This window comes from Grus americana, unplaced genomic scaffold (assembly GCF_028858705.1).
Source record: "Grus americana isolate bGruAme1 unplaced genomic scaffold, bGruAme1.mat scaffold_508, whole genome shotgun sequence".
NCBI classification, from domain to species: Eukaryota; Metazoa; Chordata; class Aves; order Gruiformes; family Gruidae; genus Grus; species Grus americana.
In genome coordinates this window covers 37491-53964 of record NW_026561761.1, presented here as the reverse complement: position 1 = coordinate 53964, position 16474 = coordinate 37491, and the positions used below count along the sequence as shown (strand labels likewise).

Here is a 16474-nt window from a genome sequence, read left to right as displayed (position 1 = left end):
CCTCGCACGAGGACGGGGCCTTGCACGAGGATGGGGGCTTTATAGGAGCCCAGGGCTTTGCACGAGGGATTGTGCAGGAGGATGGGTCTTTGCATTGGGACTTTGAACAGAAAGGGGGCCGGGCACCACCTAGACCGTTTGCACAAGGGCACTGTCCTGCATGAGGGCCCACCCCCATGAACCTGGAGCCTTGCACGAGAGGCTTGGCACCCCACAATCCAGAGCCTTGCACGAGGGCAGGGCCTTGCACAAGGGGTCCCACCTTGAATCAAGAGCCTCGCATGAAGGACTTCACAGGCAGACAGAGCTCTCGCACGAACATCAGCCCCTTGCACGAGGGGCCTTGCATGATCCCAGAGCCTTGCACGAGGGCAGGCCCTTGCATGACGAGTCCTCGCACGACCCCAGCCCCTTGCACGAGGGACCTTGTGTGAGGGCAGGGCCATGCACGAGGCCCCCCCCCCCCCGAGTCTCACATGAGGGTGGCCTCTTGCACGAGGGTCCTGGCAGGGTTAAGGGGTTGGGGGGGGGTTCACAGGGAGGTCCTGGCAGGGCGAAGGGGGGTTCACAGGGAGGTCCTGGCAGGGCGAAGGTGTCCAGGGGGTGCCCCAGGGGAGCAGCGGTGCCAGGCGGTGGCTGTCCCCAGATCCTGGCCTACGGGGACATGAACCACACGAGTGGGTGGGGAACGAGTGGCTGCCCAGCCTGGGGCTGCCCCAGTACCGCAGCTACTTCATGGAGTCACTGGTGGACGCCCGGATGCTCGACCACCTCAGCAAGAAGGAGCTGAGGGGGCAGCTCAAGATGGTCGACTCCTTCCATCGGTCTGTGGGGGGGGGTCCCCAACACTCTGGGGGGGTCCCCAACCCCCCACCCCCCCCCCCCCCAGTTTGGGGATGGGGGCAGCCCTGGGGATGGGGATGGTGGGAGGCGTCCCTGGGAATGGGGGTGGGCGGTCCCATGGGGTGCGGGGGCACTCGGGATGGGGGGGGGGGGGGGGGCCCATGGGGTGGGGTTCCCTGGGAGTGGGGGGGTTCCCTGGGAATGGGAGGGCACTAGGGATGGGGGGGGGGGGGTCTCATGGGGTGGGGGTCCCTGGGAAGAGGGGTCACTAGGGATTGGGGGGATATCCATGGGAATGGGGGTTTCCAGGGAATCAGGGACTCTTGGCATGACCCCCCCCAGAACCTGAGGGTCACCCTGGGACCCTTGGGGTGACCTCAGCCCCCCAGGGTGACCCCAGGACCCCCCCGGGTGACCCCCCCCCTCCCCCAGGGTGAGTCTCCATTACGGCATCATGTGCCTGAAAACGCCTCAACTACGACCGAAAGGAGCTGGAGGCGGCGGCGGGAGGAGAGCCAGGCCCAGAGCACCGGTATGGGGGGGTCCTGGGGGGTCTGGGGGGTTCCTGGGTGGGTCCGGGGGGGTCCTGGGGTCGCACCGTGGGTTGACACGGGAGTGCTTATGGAGGTCCTGTGGGGTGCTGTAGGGTGCCGCAGATTGTTTGGGGGTACCTTGGGAGTCCCGTGGGGTGTCCGTGGAGTGCTGTGGGGTCTCTGTGGGGTGTCGTGGGGTGCCGTGGGGCGTCCATGGGGTGCCGTGGGGCAGTGACGTGTCCCCAGACGTGGTGGTGTGGTCGAACGAGCGGGTGACGGCGTGGGTGCAGAGCGTGGGGCTGAAGGAGTTCGCCCGCAACCTGGGGGAGAGCGGGGTGCACGGGGCGCTGCTGGCCCTGGACGACACCTTCGACTGGGCAGACCTGGCCCTGCTGCTCCAGATCCCCACCCAGAACACCCTGGTGGGGGGCACGGGGGGCAGTGGGGGGTACTGGGGGGACAGGAGGCACTGGGGGCACTGGGGGGTATGGCGGGGCACAGGGTATTGGGGAGACTGGGAGGATGGGGGGGCACAGGGGGGATGGGGGGCACAGGTAGCATTGGGGGGCACTGGGGGGATGGGAGAGACGGGGGGCACTGGGGGGACTGGGGGTATGGGGGGGACAGGGGGCACTGGGGGCACTGGGGGGACAGGGGGGCACTGGGAAGGGACTGGGAGGGGACTGAGGGGGAATGTGAGGGATATGGGGGGGACTGGGGAGGGGGAGACTGGAGGGACTGGGGGAGGCTGGGAGCAACTGGGGGAGCTGGACAGCCATGTCCCCCCGTGTCCCCCCGTGTCCCCCCCCAGGCCCGGCAGCTGCTGGAGAAGGAGTTCAGCACCCTCATCAGCGTGGGCACCGACCGGCGCCTCGACGAGGTGGGGCCCAGGGACCCCCTCATGGGATCTCCCCCGTGGGACCCCCTCATCCAGGGCACCCTGGAGATCCCCCCCGTGGGACCCCCCCCCCCCCCCCTCCCGGGGTCTGTAGTGCTCAGGGTGGGGTCAGGCAGTGACACCCCACCCATGGGTGTCCCCCAGGGACCCTCCCCCCCCCCCAATCCCCCCATCCACCCCAACCCTCTTCCATACCGATCTCAGGGGTCAGGGTGCCCCCCACCCATGGGTGCTCCCCCTGCCCCAGGCCCACCTCAATCCCCCTTCCCCATCTCAGGGGTCAGTGGGGGGGGGTGCGTCAGGGTGCCCCCCCACCCATGGGTGCCCCCACCCCCCCCAGGATGGCTCCAAGGCCTTCACCCGCTCCCCGTCCTGGCGTAAACTCTTCCGGAGAAGGAACTGCGGGGGGGGGGGGCCTGACGCCGCCGAGATGCTGCCCCCCAACTTTCGGGGGGGGGCCCCTGGGGACCCCAGCCCTGCCGCTGCGCAAGATCCAGCCCGAGGGTGAGGGGGGGGGTGGAAATGGGGGGTCGGGGGTGTCACATGGGGAGGCAGAGGGCTGGGGGGGCATGGGGGGGTGGGGTGACATTGAGGAGGTGGGGGGGTCCCTAGGGAGGGGCTGGGTGACATGGAGGGGACATGGGGGGGGGGGGAGGTCTCGGGGGTGGGGTGGGGGACATTGGGGGGTCGGGGTGCGGGTGGGGGTGACATGGGGGGGTGGGAGGGTCTGGGGTGGCATGGGGGGGGGATGGGGGGCCTGGGGGGGGGACGCAGGGTGATATTGGGGGGCTGGGGGGTGTGTGTGACATGGAGGGGGTCTTTGGGGGGGGAGGTGCTGACCCTGTGCCCCCCCCCTCCCCCAGGTAATTCGCTGCCCCCCCAAAGGGGGGATGGGGTGTCTGTGCGGACCTACTCCTGCTAGCGGTGAGGGGGGGCGGGGGGCTGAGAAATGGGGGTGGGGCTGGGAAAATGGGAGGGGCTGGGGGGGGCAATAAGGACTTGGGGGAGGGGGGCTTGGAAATGAGGGGGAGCTCCAAGGTGGGGGTGGGGTCCTTATTTTGGGGATCACCTCCCCTTCAGCTTTCACACACGCCCCCTCCCCTTTCCAGGTGCCCTGAAGTGATGGATGAAGCCTGGGGGACACCCCCCCCCCCCCAAAAAATCGCACTCCTCCCCCCCCCCGCCCCCCCAAATCTTCCCCCTCCCCGTGTGCGTGTGCGGGGGGGGAGGTGTGTGGTATTTTGGGGGGGGGAATGTACCCCCCCCATTGCCGAGCCCTGGGTGGCTCTGACTCTGCTGCTAAAAAGGGGAGGGGGGGGGGTGTTGGGGGGGGTGTTGGGGGGGCTCTCCTCCCCCCATGCCTTACCTCCCCCCGCAGCGACCCCCCCCTCCTTTTTAATTCCCTTATCGCGGGGGGGGGAGGGGAGCGGGGGGGGGGGGCGTTTTGCATGGAAAAAAAAATTAAAAAATAAGGAAAAAACCCCCACCCCTGATAATGGGGATTTTGTGCCCCCCCCTCCCAAAAGGCCCCCCCCCCCCCGCGGGCCCCCCCAACCCTCCAGGTGACCCCAGAGCCCCTCCAAACCCCTCCCCCCACATCCCACCACCAGTATTTCAGGCCTTTTATTTCCAGCCCCCCCCCCCCCCCCAAATTGGGGAGAGGGGATATCAGCTGGGGGGTGTGTGTATCAGCAAAATGTGTGTGTGGGGGGGGCCCCTAGGCCCCCCCAAATCCACTCAAGCCTCCGGTGCCTCAAAGAAGCTTGCAAGCGACCTGAGTGGGGGGAAGGTTATATTGGGGGGGGGGGGGTGTCACCCCCCCAAAAATATTAGGAGAGGGTTAGGGTGATGGGGGGGTTGTTGGGGGACCCTCCCCAGGTTTGGGGGGGCACTTACTGGAGTAAAGCCCCCGAAAGCTCATCCACGAGGCTCCCTGGAATGAAATGGGGGGGGGGGGGGGTTTGGGGGGTCTGGGGAAGTCGTGGACCCCCCCCCACCATGGGGCTGGAAGGGTGTTGGGGGGGGAGGGGTCGGGGGGGCTACAGAGATTTAGGGGGTCTGAGGGATCTGGGGGGGGTTCGGGGGGGGTGTTGGGGGGGATTTCTGGAGGAGCTAGGGGGTGTTGGGGGGGGGGGGGAGCGCCATGGGGGGCTCTGGGGGGGTCTCAAGGGGATTTGGGGGCGCTGTAGGGTATTGGGGGGGCTCAAGGGGGGGGGCTCTGGGAGGGTCCTCAAGGGGATTTTGGGGGGGTCTCAGTGATCTGGGGGGGGCTGCAGGTGTCGGGGGGGGCTCAGGGGGGGCTATAGGGGGCTATGGGGAGGTCTCAGGGGATTTGGGGGGGCTGTTGGGTATCGGGGGGGGGGGTCAGGGGGTCCGGGGGGGTCTCGGGGGATTTGGAGGGGCTGTGGGGTACTGGGGGGGGCCATAGGGGGTCCAGGGGGGGTCTCACCGGGCTGGCAGGCGGTGTCACACAGGAGGGGACACAGGTAGCAGAACTGGCAGCCCTGGGGGGGGAGGAAGCAGAGGTCACAGGGGTCATAGAGATTGGGGGGGGGTCCCAGGGGTCCCGGGGGGGTTACCTGGCAGTGGGGACAGTGGTCACCAGTGTCACCCTCGGCACAGGGACAGCGGGCGCAGAGCTGGCAGTGCTGGAAATGGGGGGGGTCAGATGGGGGGATGGAGACACGACAGGGGGGGTGTCGGGCATGTCTCCAAGGGGGTACAGGGGGGGTCCGGGGGGTCCCCAAAGGGTGTCCCTGTCCCCCTGCCCCCGTCCCACCGGGTACCTTGCAGAAGGTGCAGTAACGGCAGATGGAGCCAGGCTGGTATTGCCCTTCAGCCTCATCCTCCTCTTCCTCCTCTTCCTCCTCGCTCCCTGCAACCGGGGGTGGGGGGGGGGGGGGGGTCACCCCGGATGTTTGGGTTCCCCCAAGCCAGAATGCCCCCCCCCCCCCCGACCCACCCACCTTCATCCTCCTCAGAGGTGTCCCCGTCACCATCCTCCTCCTCCTCCTCTGAGCTTGGGGGGTCCCCATGGTCATGGGGGTCGTCACCATGGTGATGTCCTTCATAACCATGGTGATAGTGGGGGTCCTCATTGCTATGGCGATAGGGGTACAGGGCTTGGCCTTCATCATTGTCATGGGGATGATGGTTGCTGGGGTCTTCCTCATCGCCATGGTGATGGCTGGGGGGGTCATGGTGATGACGATGGTGATGGGGGTCCTCGTTGCCATGGTGACTCTCATGGTGGTGATGGTGGTGGTGGTGGTATTCCTCATCGCCATGGCGATCATCAAGGTGATGATGGTGATGGGGGTCCTCGTTGCCATGGCGATGATGTTGCTGGGGTTCCTCATTACCATGGCACTCGTCATGCTGGTGATGGGGGTCCCCGTCGCCATGGCGAAGACTGTGGGGGTTCCCCCCCTCGTCATAGTGATGACGATGATGGTGATGGGCTTCCTTGTCACCATGGTGACCATCATAGTGATGACGATGATGGTGATGGGGTTCCCCATTGCCATGGTGATATCTGTGGGAGTCCTCCCCATCAACATAGAGATCCTGGGGTTCCTCTCCCTGGTTACCACGGTGATGGGGATGCTCCTCATTGCCATGGTGACCCCCGGGGGCCCCCCCTTCTCCCCCGGGGGTGCCCTGGACCAGCAACAACCCCAGGAGCAGCCCCAGGAACCAGGATCCGGCCATGGTGGTGGCGGCTTCTCTGAGTGACAGCCCCAGCTGCCCCCCCCCCCCCCAGTGCCCCCCCCGGGGCCCCCCCCTTCCCCCTATAAATAGATCCATTGGGGGGGGGGTGGGGTTGGGCAGCCCCAAACGCCTGGGTCCATTTCCCCATCCCCCCCTGCCCCCGCCATCCACCGCTACCACCCCCCCCCCCCCAATAAAGTCTATTTGCCCCACACTTGGGGGGCAGCCCCCCCGCTAAGATGGGGGTAGAGGAAGAAACTGGATCCCCCTCAGGGCTATAAATAGAGGGCCCCCCCCCCGAGAGTGGGGTGTCATGTGCTACCCTGGGGGATTATGGGACACCCCACCCCACCCCCCCCCCCCCCCGGGACTCAGGGACAAGCGGGGGCACGAAGGACATTGGGGGAGGGGGAGGGAGGGGGAAGGGGGGGTGTCACCAAGCAACGCTGCCCAGACGCCTTGGTGCCCTGTCTGGCCTTGTGCCCCTCCCCCCCCTGCAGCCTTGGGGTGGGGGGCAGCCGGGGGTGGGGTTGGGGATAAAGAGGGGGACACCACCGCACCCCACTCCCCCCCCCCCCCCAAGAGGAACCGGCTCCACAGCATCATGGGGGGAGTGCGGGTGAGTGTGCGAGGGCAGATGTGGGGCTGGGGGGGCCGTGGAGACCCTGCACTGTGGGGCAGTTGTGGGGCAGAGGGGGCCATGGGGCTGAGGGGCATTGGGGACCCCCTCACCATGGGGCAGCTGCGGGGCTGGGGGGCATTGGGCAGCTCCCCACCATGGGCAGCTGTGGGGCAGGGGGAGCCATGGGGACCCCACCATGGGGCTGTGCCTCATTTCCCACAGGTGCTGGTCCTGGTGACACTGATGGGCACCCCCATGGCCTTGGGGACCCCCGTAGCTGTGGGGAACCCCATGGTTGTGGGGAACCCCATGGTTGTGGGGGGTCCTGTCCGCCCCCCGTGTCGTCCCATCAACGTGACAGTGGCCGTGGAGAAGGACGAGTGTCCCCAATGCCTGGCAGTGACCACCACGGCTTGTGGGGGGTACTGCCGCACCCGGGTATGGGGGAAACAAAGCGGGGGGGGACGACAAGGGGAGGTGGAGGGACATGGGGAGGGGGATAGGGGACATGAGGACACATGGGGGTGCATGGGGGGGCTATGGGGACAACGGGGGGATGGGGGGGCTAGGGGGGGACTTGGGAGGTGTGGGAACATGGGGGCTATGGGGGGATGTGGGAACATGGGATATGGGGGGGCTGGGGGATGTGGGGATAGGGGGGACATGGGGGATGTGGGGGGACATGGGGGACACACATGGGCAATATGGGGGGACATGGCTATTTGGGGTGCTGGGAGGAGTCTCTGGATGCTGGTGCTATTTGGGGTGCTAGAGGGGTTCTGGGGGTGCTTGGGGCATATTGGGTTGCTGGGGGGGTATTTGGGGTGCTGGGGGGTACCCAGGTAAGACAACCCTCCCCCTTCCCCACCCCAGGAGCCGGTGTACCGCAGCCCCCTGGGTGCCCCGGCTCAGTCAGCCTGTACCTATTTTGGGGTGCGCTACGAGCGGTGGGTGCTGAGGGGCTGCCCCCCCGGCACCGACCCCAGCGTCACCGTCCCGGTGGCCCTCGGCTGCCACTGCGGCCGCTGCCCCATGGCCACGGCTGACTGCACTGTTGCCGGGTTGGGCCCTGCCTTCTGCGGAGCCCCGGGGGGGTTTGGGGGGCAATAAAGTCACCCCAGCAGCTCTTAATGGTGCCTCTTGTCTTTGATGGTGGGGGGACCTCCTCCCCAAATCTCAGGGACCCCCTGAAACACTCATAGGGACCCCTAACCTTGGAAACACCCAACTTTGAGAACCCCAACCTTGAAGACCCCCAACCTTAGGGAACCCCTGAAACACTCCTGGGCACCCTCAAAATTGGAGACTCCCCCAAACTTGGAGACCTCAACCTTGGGGAACGCAGCCTTGGGGATCTCAACCTGGGGGACCCTCTGAAACATTCATAGAGATCCCCTAAACTTGGAGACCCTCAACCTTGAGGACCCCCCAACCTTGTGGGGGGGGGGCAACCTTGAAAGCCTCAGCCTAGGGACCTCAACTGTGGAGAGTCCAACCTTGGGGACACCCTACCTTGGGGACCTCCTGAAACACTCATGTGAACCTCCAACCTTGGAGACCCCCCAACATTGGAGATCCCCAACTTTGAAGACCCCAACCTTGGGAACCCCAGACCTTGGGGACCCCTGACCTTGAGGAACCTCAGCCTTGAAGACTCCAACCTTGAGGACTTCCTGAAACACTCCTGGGGACCCCCAATCTTGGGGACCTCAACTGTAGAAAATATAGAAACTTAGCTATAAGAAAATTTATGTTAACCAGAAAGCTACTCAAGGCCTGGAAGGAAAACTTCCAAAGGGGGGAATGTAATCCTGGGATAGAGGCCGTGAGACAGAAACTACAGAATGATTAGCTTGGAATAATTAGTTTGTAATCAAGGTAATAGGTAATGAAGCTAACTGACCATGGCAATGTACAATGCTCCTACGTTCCACGTACAGTCCCTACCCAACCGGACAATAGGCCCGGCGATATTAATCTTATGAAGTAAGTTGTTACGGACAGGTGCATCCACAGCAACGGTACTGTACATGCCCGTAAGAAGAGGGTCATCCAGCAAACACGGGTGTGCGACCACTGATGACCACCAACTCAAATCACCGAGCATGCGTGATGGGGAGGAAAATATGTAAATGAATTCCAAGAAATAATTATCATAGGACTGCCTTTTCTGAGAAAAATGATGAATATGTATATTTTGATTCTATATAACCTGTGCATTGGTAATCACCTGCATGCACGTTGGGTGGAGCTGTTCCCCTGCGCATCCAGCGCTGCAATAAAGCAAACTTAAGGTAATTCACATCTGGTAAATTTCTTATATCCTTTTACACAATCTTGGGGACTCCCTGAAACACTCATGGAGGCACCCAACCTTGGACGCCCCCAACCTTGAGGCCCCCAACCTTGGACACCCCCCCACCTTGAGGAGCCCAACCTTAGGGACCCCTGACCTTGGAGTCCCAAACCTTGGAGACCTCGACCTTAGGGACCCTCAACATTGAAGACCTCCCTGAAGCCCTCCTGGGGACCCCCAAACTTGGAGGACCCCCTCCCCCCTAACCTCGATGACCCCAACCTTAGGGGACCCCATGAAGGCCCCCAACCTTGAGGTCCCCAGCCTTGAAGATCCCAGACTCTTCTACTTAGGACAACACAGCACGAGGCACAATTGCTTTACTGAACCATTTACTGAGGGCAGCAGGTTCTGCCTGGTGTTTCCAGCCATACAGACCATGTCCATCCCTCCAGCTGATACTGCCCAAGCCTGTTGGTGCTTCCTCTGGATTTAGGTGGTGGGACCATCTTGATTCTCCACGATAACTCTGATGATTGATTTTGCAGCATTGGACATGGTGGCTGTGACCTTCACGTGGCCAGTGGAGACCATGACAGGTTCCTGGCACACACCGAGCTTGACTCGGTGCAACATGGTGCCCTTGTCAGTGCTGGCGGGTATACCGCTATACATCCTGTTGTAGATGTCCTCCAAGTTGCCACGGTGGGCTTTGTGCAGGGAGATCTCCATGGCAAGCTCCACATAGAAAATATTGTAGTCAAAGGGATTGGAGAAGAGGATAGCCAACGTGAAGGTGTCTGCTTCGTACATCAGGACCCCCACGCACCCCCGAAAATGCATCACCGAGTTGGTGAATTGGCAACTGTCCGTGATGCCTGGTGGGATCCTGGGGCTGGGTGGCGTCGAGCTGAAGCCACTGAAGCAATAGCTCCTGGAAGGAGAGTGCACGTGAGGAGGGAATGGGATGGGGAGAGCGCTTGGGCTTACAAGGGATGTGGTCCAACCACCAAGGTTTGACCAATGGGAGGCGGTCAAACCACCAGGAGGAGGTCTGACCACTGGGAGATGGTGCAACTTGGACCTTCTGCCTGAATCCTGGGGGTTCCCCCTCCAGCAAGTGGTCTTCTAACCCCCTGTCCCCTCCTCAAGGCATTACCTGGGATTGTGCAAGGTGACATCCTGGGTTTTGTTGTCGATCTGGATCTCCACGCTCCGCTCTAAGGATTTCCACAGGGAATTTCCGCTCATCTCTGGTGTCTTCTCCACAGCTCTTGGAGAATCAGACTCGATGATCCTTATGGGTTCCTTCCCACTTGTGATCTTCTATGATTTTCTGGTTGGAAGAAGGTTTCAGAGCAGAAAAAAACCCACGTCACGATCGACAAAACCAACTTCCTGGTAACACCTGTGCAAAGTTCTCCTTGAACTTGATCTGTATTGGTCCATATCTCCAGATACTCAAAGTCTCTGCCCAGACAGGGTGTGTTTGTGTCAATATTATGACACAAAGATGTGGAATTTGAGGGAGAAAAGAATCCCCACACTTTTTTGAATATCCCCAGAGCCGCTTTTGCGATCGTGGGAGGAAAACTGCAAGGTTGGAGGACACGTGTGTGCGGACATCAACAAATACATAGACAGGAGGCGACTATTAACGTAAATATGATTATTAATGTAAATATCAAGATAAATAGGAATATTAAGAGAAATATATTCATTAATGAAATATTATTATTAATGTGAATATTTATGTATTTTCTGCTGGCCGGGCACCTTCTCTCTGCCACGGACAACAAATTCCTCAAAGCGCTCCGACATAAATCCTCTGGCGGCTGACGGTGTCGCGTGAAGGGGTGCGAGCGTGACGCGTGGCTGAGGGACGCCCTCCCGTTGAATCCCCGGGTTCAGAAAGGACCCCCTCGCTTTCTAAACTCCTTCTCAGAGAGGAGCCGAGGTGCGGCTAGGTCCAGTCTTAGTCCCAGACTCGGTCAACAGTTTATGTCTAAAGCGTTATGTGTGTAGCCACTTATCAGAGTCAACGTTTGTCTGTCAGAGCCTCACCAAGGACTTTCACCGAGACAGTATCGCAAAGTTGAAAAAGATTGGTCATTTATTGCGGCGGCAGACATAACGAGTTTGGAATTGCAGTTGATAAGTACACTTACTGCAAAAATCGAGTTCAAGTTAATAGTTCAGCACTTTTGTTAACGATACTTTCCCGGGGTAACACCCGACGTAGTCAGAGGTGCAAGTCTTACCAAAGAGGCGTCCGAGCTTGGGGAGGAGAGCGAGCGGTCCAGGCTCATCGACCCATCCGGGTAGTTGGAGTTCTCCTCCTCAAAATAGAGGACTCTAAATGCCAGATCTATGCTTTTGGCGAGGCGGGACTAAGTACCCGTCTGCCCTATACCTCATCGCTTCCTACTTCTCTCTGTCTTTTTCTCCCTATTCTTATTTTGTAACTTTTCCTTTTCTTTCCTTAATGCCTCTGCTTTTATCATTTGCTTCCTCTGTGTGTCTCTATCACCCTACCCTTATTTTTAATTTTTTTCGTGTCTTTCCCTAATGCTTTTGCTTTTTAAATTTTCTTTGTATGTCTACTTTAACCCATTCGCTGTCTTTGCTTTTAATTTTTTTCCCCATCTGTTCTGAACACCATTGCTTTTTCCATTTTCATCCCACATTTACTTTTATCAAGCTCCCCATCCATATTTTTTAATTTATTGCCATCTGTCATGTACCCTGTCGCTTCTTAAATCATATTTTCTTGTCAGCATCTATTTTTTACCATATCCTCATTTTAAAATTTTTTTCTTGCCTGGCTTAATGCCATCCCTTGTTATGTTTACTTTCTCTGACAACTTTTATGTTTGACGTCTGGTTTTTTTTATTGTTTTCTTGTCTTTCCCATACTCCATCGCTCTCCAAATTTTCTGTTTAAGTCTTTATCTAGTTTTCGGTTCCATTTTTAATTTTTCTCCTGCATTTCCTGTACCATACCACAAGTTTTAAAATTTTGTTTCTGCGTGTGTCGGTTTTGGATGGTATAGAGTTAGTTTCCTTCACGGTAGCCAGTACGGGGCTACGTTTCGGATTCGCACCGAAAACAGCATCCATACTACAGCAGCGCGTTAATTATCGCCGAGCGATGCTCGCAAGGCATCGAGGCCTTTTCTGCGCCTCATCCTGCCCCGCCAGCGAGCAAGCCAGGGGCGTCTGGTCTTCAGCTCAGGTTTGCTCTTGAGTTTTTCAGAGATGGGGACAGCCTTCATCTATTTTTACTGATACATCTCCCATGGTGTTTGTTGTTGTGCTTTGCAGGTTTTTTTCGTTCTAGCTACTTGCCTGTTCATAAGGGTGTTTGGTAGAGTTTCTGATGCATATTTTTAATTTTCTATGGTTTTTCTGGCACTTTCTCTCCTTTCGGACTCATCTAGTTCTGTTAAGGGAGTCAGTCAGAGAGACTGTCGAGGTTAGTTGACAATTTACAGTAGGTAATTTACTCTTCAGCCAGAGATATTTTTCAGAAGGGATTCTCACAGGATCTATTCCGGCTTTGTCATTTGGTCTTATCCAGAACATATTTCCAGCAGAAGTCAGGCAGTACGTGTGGTCTCGCTCAAAACAATGCGTAAGCCTGGAGCATTTTGGGGTTTTTATAGCAAACTAACAAACATAATTTTCAACAACAATATTGTCATTGCATTTAATTAACTACTTTCCTACAAGATTTAGTATACCATCCATCTTTTTCCATATACAGCACAGAAAAATCAAATCTAATTATGTACCCGGTCACATCACCGATACGATAGATGGAGTCACAGTAAAACAAGAGCCGCTTTCTCTATTCAGCACTTAGCACACCATAAACTCAAGACAGGTGAGAAAAATCCACAGCTGCTCCTCTGGCCGCTTTTAAGCCTTGTGGTGGTCGGCCCCTCCCCTTTCCCAGGGGCTGGTGGGAAGGATGGTGGGCAGGGCCCGGGGTATATGAACCGCAGGCCTCTGCTGGGGAGCTCAATCTGCTTCCAGGCTTCTGTGGTGCTAGAGCTCTGCTGTGCCTTCAGTCAATGGCAGCTTTAGCATCAGTTTGGCTTTTTGGGTAGATGCATCTGAGATAAGAGCTTTGGGACCAGTCAAGGTTAAGCAGTGTATTTAATAGAAAGTATGCTTTATGCAGTTTTGGGTGGGTTTTTTTTTTCATTTATTATTTTTTTCAGGTCAGTATTTTTATATTGAGCATTCAGAGGTTTGTAAGACCATTTAATAACATGTATTTCTTTCTTCTAGGTCCATTGCACTTTACTGGAATCCCTGACTTTACAGAAGATGGAACCTTGAGTTTTTCTCCGGTTTTCCTGTAAGCTATGTAAGTTGCCAGTAGTATTTCTCTTAATAGGACCAACAATGAGATTATCTAGCAGGGGTTAGGGTGAGCATCTTGTACATATTTGTTCACGGAGTTTTAGCATTTCTCAAGAAAGCAGCAGGGATGTAAGGTATAGCATCTTTCAGGCTACGGGACAGCTCGCCGCTTTTCCCGATCACCCACAGAGTACCGCGTTGTTCTTAGAACCTTTGCGGCTCGCTGCAGGCTTCTTGTACATTATAAGCATTGGGACTTTGTTTATTTTGCGGGCCCATAGCTTGCAGGAAGACAGAAGGTAAGAGTTGCCTGCAGAATGCAGGGTAAGGCTTTGAGGAGCAGCCGACACGGGGGGGGGGGTTTGGGGGTGCAAATACAAGGAAAGAGTTGTCGGGAAGGAGTGGGGTTCCTTCTCAGAGTTCAGGAGAAGAGAAGGAGTTTCTAAAGTTTTGGGACCAAGGGACAGTTGTGAAAGAGGAGGGCTCATCACCCATTCTCACGTAAGTTTTAGAGCTGGATTTGGGTGCCACTGAGGTCTATTCTAGCTCGGTCTCATCGCAGCTGACCGGAGGTATGACGATCCCGAGACGTGCGGTGTAAGCTATCTGGCCCTCAGTATGGCCATAAGCAGAGCTGAATGTCAGAAGAGTCTCATCTTGTGAAGCATGGGGTAGGTTAAAATATACCCTCCTGAACTCTGAGGCCTCTGCTTCCCTGTACCTTCTGCATTCCCTGGCTTAATTTTTGCATCTATCCCTTCACTGTCCATCTGGATGTCACAGTTACTTAGAGACACGGACTAGGCACTTATTTCCAGCGCAGGCTCAAGCGACTGTATTCCCTGGAATTTCACGGTGAAGAGGATGCGTATCACCTGTGCTCATAACAATCTCCAGCCAGGGGGTCTGTCTTTTAGTGTGGTCCTGACACACAAACTTTTTCTATTTTATAGTTTTACCTTTTTCCATAAGTGGATGATGAGGCTTGCTCTAGTACCGGTCATGGCAGTTATGTTCTCTTGTTCTTGGAAGCATTTAAGGTTAGCGTAGGGGAGGGGGCTGTCTGGGAGCAGTCCCCCTTGGGCAGGCAAAGGGAGCGGGTTGCTCGTCAGCATGATGCTAGACTGGGCAGGGCAGTTCCAGCCTGTATTATATTTGTGTGTCTTGTCCTGTGTGTCTTAGCCCTTCCTCGGGTCTCAACGGCCTCGTTGCGCTCAAGGGGTACGGTGTGCTTCTCGAGTGCCATCCCTAGGCTCTCAAATGCCCGTAGTCATCGGCGTAGTGCCAGTTAGGTGCTTCTTTGCTTGCCTCGCAAGCTTACGGCGTGGATCGTTCTTGCATCTCGGAACCTTCCGGCGGGTCCTCTTTTTGCAGCCTAGTCCTAGGCTGCGTCGGGAGCGCTGCTCTCCAGCCGTCCATTCTCAGGGACCGAGGCTTCTTCCCTGCATCCTTATGTTCTTAGGTCTTGAAGAGAGGCTTCTTGCCGCATCCCTCACCTCAGTTTTGACCGTAACTTCTTCCAATGGGCTGTCACAGTCCATTCTTTTCTGGGGTTGCCGTAGAGCTTCCTCACCTGGGCGTCATGCCCTGTAGGTCGCCTTGCTCGGCAGCCTCTCTGGTCTGGGAGTCCTTCTTCTTGCTGAGAGTTTTCTCTCATCTTTGAGTCACATCATTTGTAGAGTTCTGTGTAGTCTTGGTCCGTGTGTGTGTCTTGGGTGTGGAGCTGCTCTGCCCAGGGTTGTCGAGTCAGGGTTGGGTGGAATACAATAGAGCACATGGTTAGTGTGTCGATATGGCTAGTGTGGAATTGTTTGGCTCTCACTCAGCATCTGGGTGACTTGTTTAATTATTTTGGGGTTTTTGTCATGCAGAAAGACAAGTTGCACAGCAGAGAGCAGCAGGGGAGGGGAGCAGAGCACCCTGTAAGAAGGTGGGTTGGCCGGTGGTGTCGGAGGGAAGATGTGGCTGGTGGCTATATGACTCCATTAAGATTTGTGTGGTGTCTTTCTTATTTTGAAGGTGTGAAGCTGGATATGGACATGGGAGGTGACTCAGGCCAGGTGAGCAGTGATTAGCGGGCTGAAGCGTGGCTGTTATTTTTCTGGTGTTGCATAGCTGGTTAAGATTCAGGTAGCCTTTGTTTATGTTTCCTAGGCGGGGCGCAAGGATGGCAGCCCAATATGACAGAGGCCAGGTGAGCAAGCGGCTGAGGTAAAGGAGGGGGAGATGAGAATCGGTGCCGGTGGCAGTTTTGGGCAGCGTCTCAGCATGTGCCTTTTGCTCTGTTCTTTTGGCAGGTGCCGCAGGGAGCCTCGGAGGGGCGAAGCCGTGTGCCGACGAGTGGTCCGAGAAGGTGAGGCGGTTGTCGGTGTCTAATAGTCAGCGCTATATGGTGACTTGTTTGAGCGTTTCCCTCTGGTTTTGTAGGTGCTGTGCGGCCACCTTTGGAACCGGATGCCCATTTGAGGTGAGCTGGAAGAACGGTCGAGGGCAATTGTGGGAGCGGTGACTTCTCAGAAACGTAGGAGTAATTTTGTGTCTCTTGGCCTCTTAGGTGCCACAAGTGAGGACAGCTGCTGTGTCCATCTCTGGACCAAGCAGGTGAGTGGAAAGACACCTCTGTTTTGAGGAGGGGGGTGTTGTGGGCAAGGTTGGTGTCGGCTGGTGCAATGCTGACTGACGGCACTGCTTTAGTGTTTTTTTACTGTAGATGATGAGGCACCGGGCGACTGCCGGAACGTCCCAGTGAGCTGATGTGTGATGCGCACATTGTTTGTTGCGGATGGTTCGAGATCCCTGGCCCTCTGCAAGCTAAGTTGAGGGACCATGGCTGGGAAGGGAATGGGCTGAGGAGGGGGCAAGTTTGGGGGTTGCAGAGGAGGGGTTTTATGGTTAGCGTAGGGGAGGGGGCTGTCTGGGAGGAGTCCCATTTGGGCAGGGAGCGGGTTGCTCGTCAGCACGATGCTAGACTGGGCAGGGCAGTTCTAGCCTGCGTTATGTTTGTGTGTCTTGTTGTCTGTCTTTGCCCTTGCTTGGCTCTCAATGCCCTCTTTGCTCTCAAGGGGCACGGCGTGCTTCTCGGGCACCATCCCTAGGCTCTCGAATGCCTGTATTCATTGGTGTAGTGCCAATGGGGCACTGCTTTGCTTGCCTAGCAAGCTTACGGTGTGGATCGGTCTTACATCTCGGAAGCTTCCGGT

General features: G+C 57.5%; 2 protein-coding genes and 1 pseudogene across 2 annotated transcripts; 2 read left to right on the top strand and 1 right to left on the bottom strand.

The window, feature by feature from the left end:
- Positions 1-646: 646 nt before the first annotated feature.
- LOC129200806 (liprin-alpha-3-like) lies at positions 647-2782 on the top strand (annotated as a pseudogene).
- A 1105-nt stretch (positions 2783-3887) lies between these two features.
- LOC129200805 (mucin-3A-like) lies at positions 3888-5678 on the bottom strand. The gene is made up of 6 exons (XM_054812058.1): positions 5241-5678; positions 5061-5149; positions 4854-4922; positions 4724-4778; positions 4171-4207; positions 3888-4048 (listed from the first exon to the last, which is right to left on the bottom strand). The coding sequence occupies exons 1-6, from the start codon at positions 5676-5678 to the stop codon at positions 3963-3965; spliced, it is 774 nt and encodes a 257-aa protein (XP_054668033.1). The 3' UTR covers positions 3888-3962.
- An 802-nt stretch (positions 5679-6480) lies between these two features.
- Positions 6481-7724, top strand: LOC129200804 (lutropin subunit beta-like). Its single transcript, XM_054812057.1, has 3 exons — positions 6481-6604; positions 6830-7045; positions 7481-7724. The coding sequence occupies exons 1-3, from the start codon at positions 6590-6592 to the stop codon at positions 7715-7717; spliced, it is 468 nt and encodes a 155-aa protein (XP_054668032.1). The 5' UTR covers positions 6481-6589; the 3' UTR covers positions 7718-7724.
- The last annotated feature ends 8750 nt before the right edge of the window (positions 7725-16474 follow it).

What these genes read in the sequence shown, in the direction of transcription:
- LOC129200805 (XM_054812058.1), bottom strand. Translation starts at nt 5,678, where the DNA reads ATGGCGACGGGGACCCCCATCACCAGCATGACGAGTGCCATGGTAATG. An exon ending in GTTACTGCACCTTCTGCAAG is followed by an intron (nt 4,923 to 5,060) that starts GTACCCGGTGGG and finishes CCCCATTTCCAG; the next exon opens with CACTGCCAGCTCTGCGCCCG. An exon ending in ACCACTGTCCCCACTGCCAG is followed by an intron (nt 4,779 to 4,853) that starts GTAACCCCCCCG and finishes CTCCCCCCCCAG; the next exon opens with GGCTGCCAGTTCTGCTACCT.
- LOC129200804 (XM_054812057.1), top strand. An exon ending in GGGGGTACTGCCGCACCCGG is followed by an intron (nt 7,046 to 7,480) that starts GTATGGGGGAAA and finishes TCCCCACCCCAG; the next exon opens with GAGCCGGTGTACCGCAGCCC.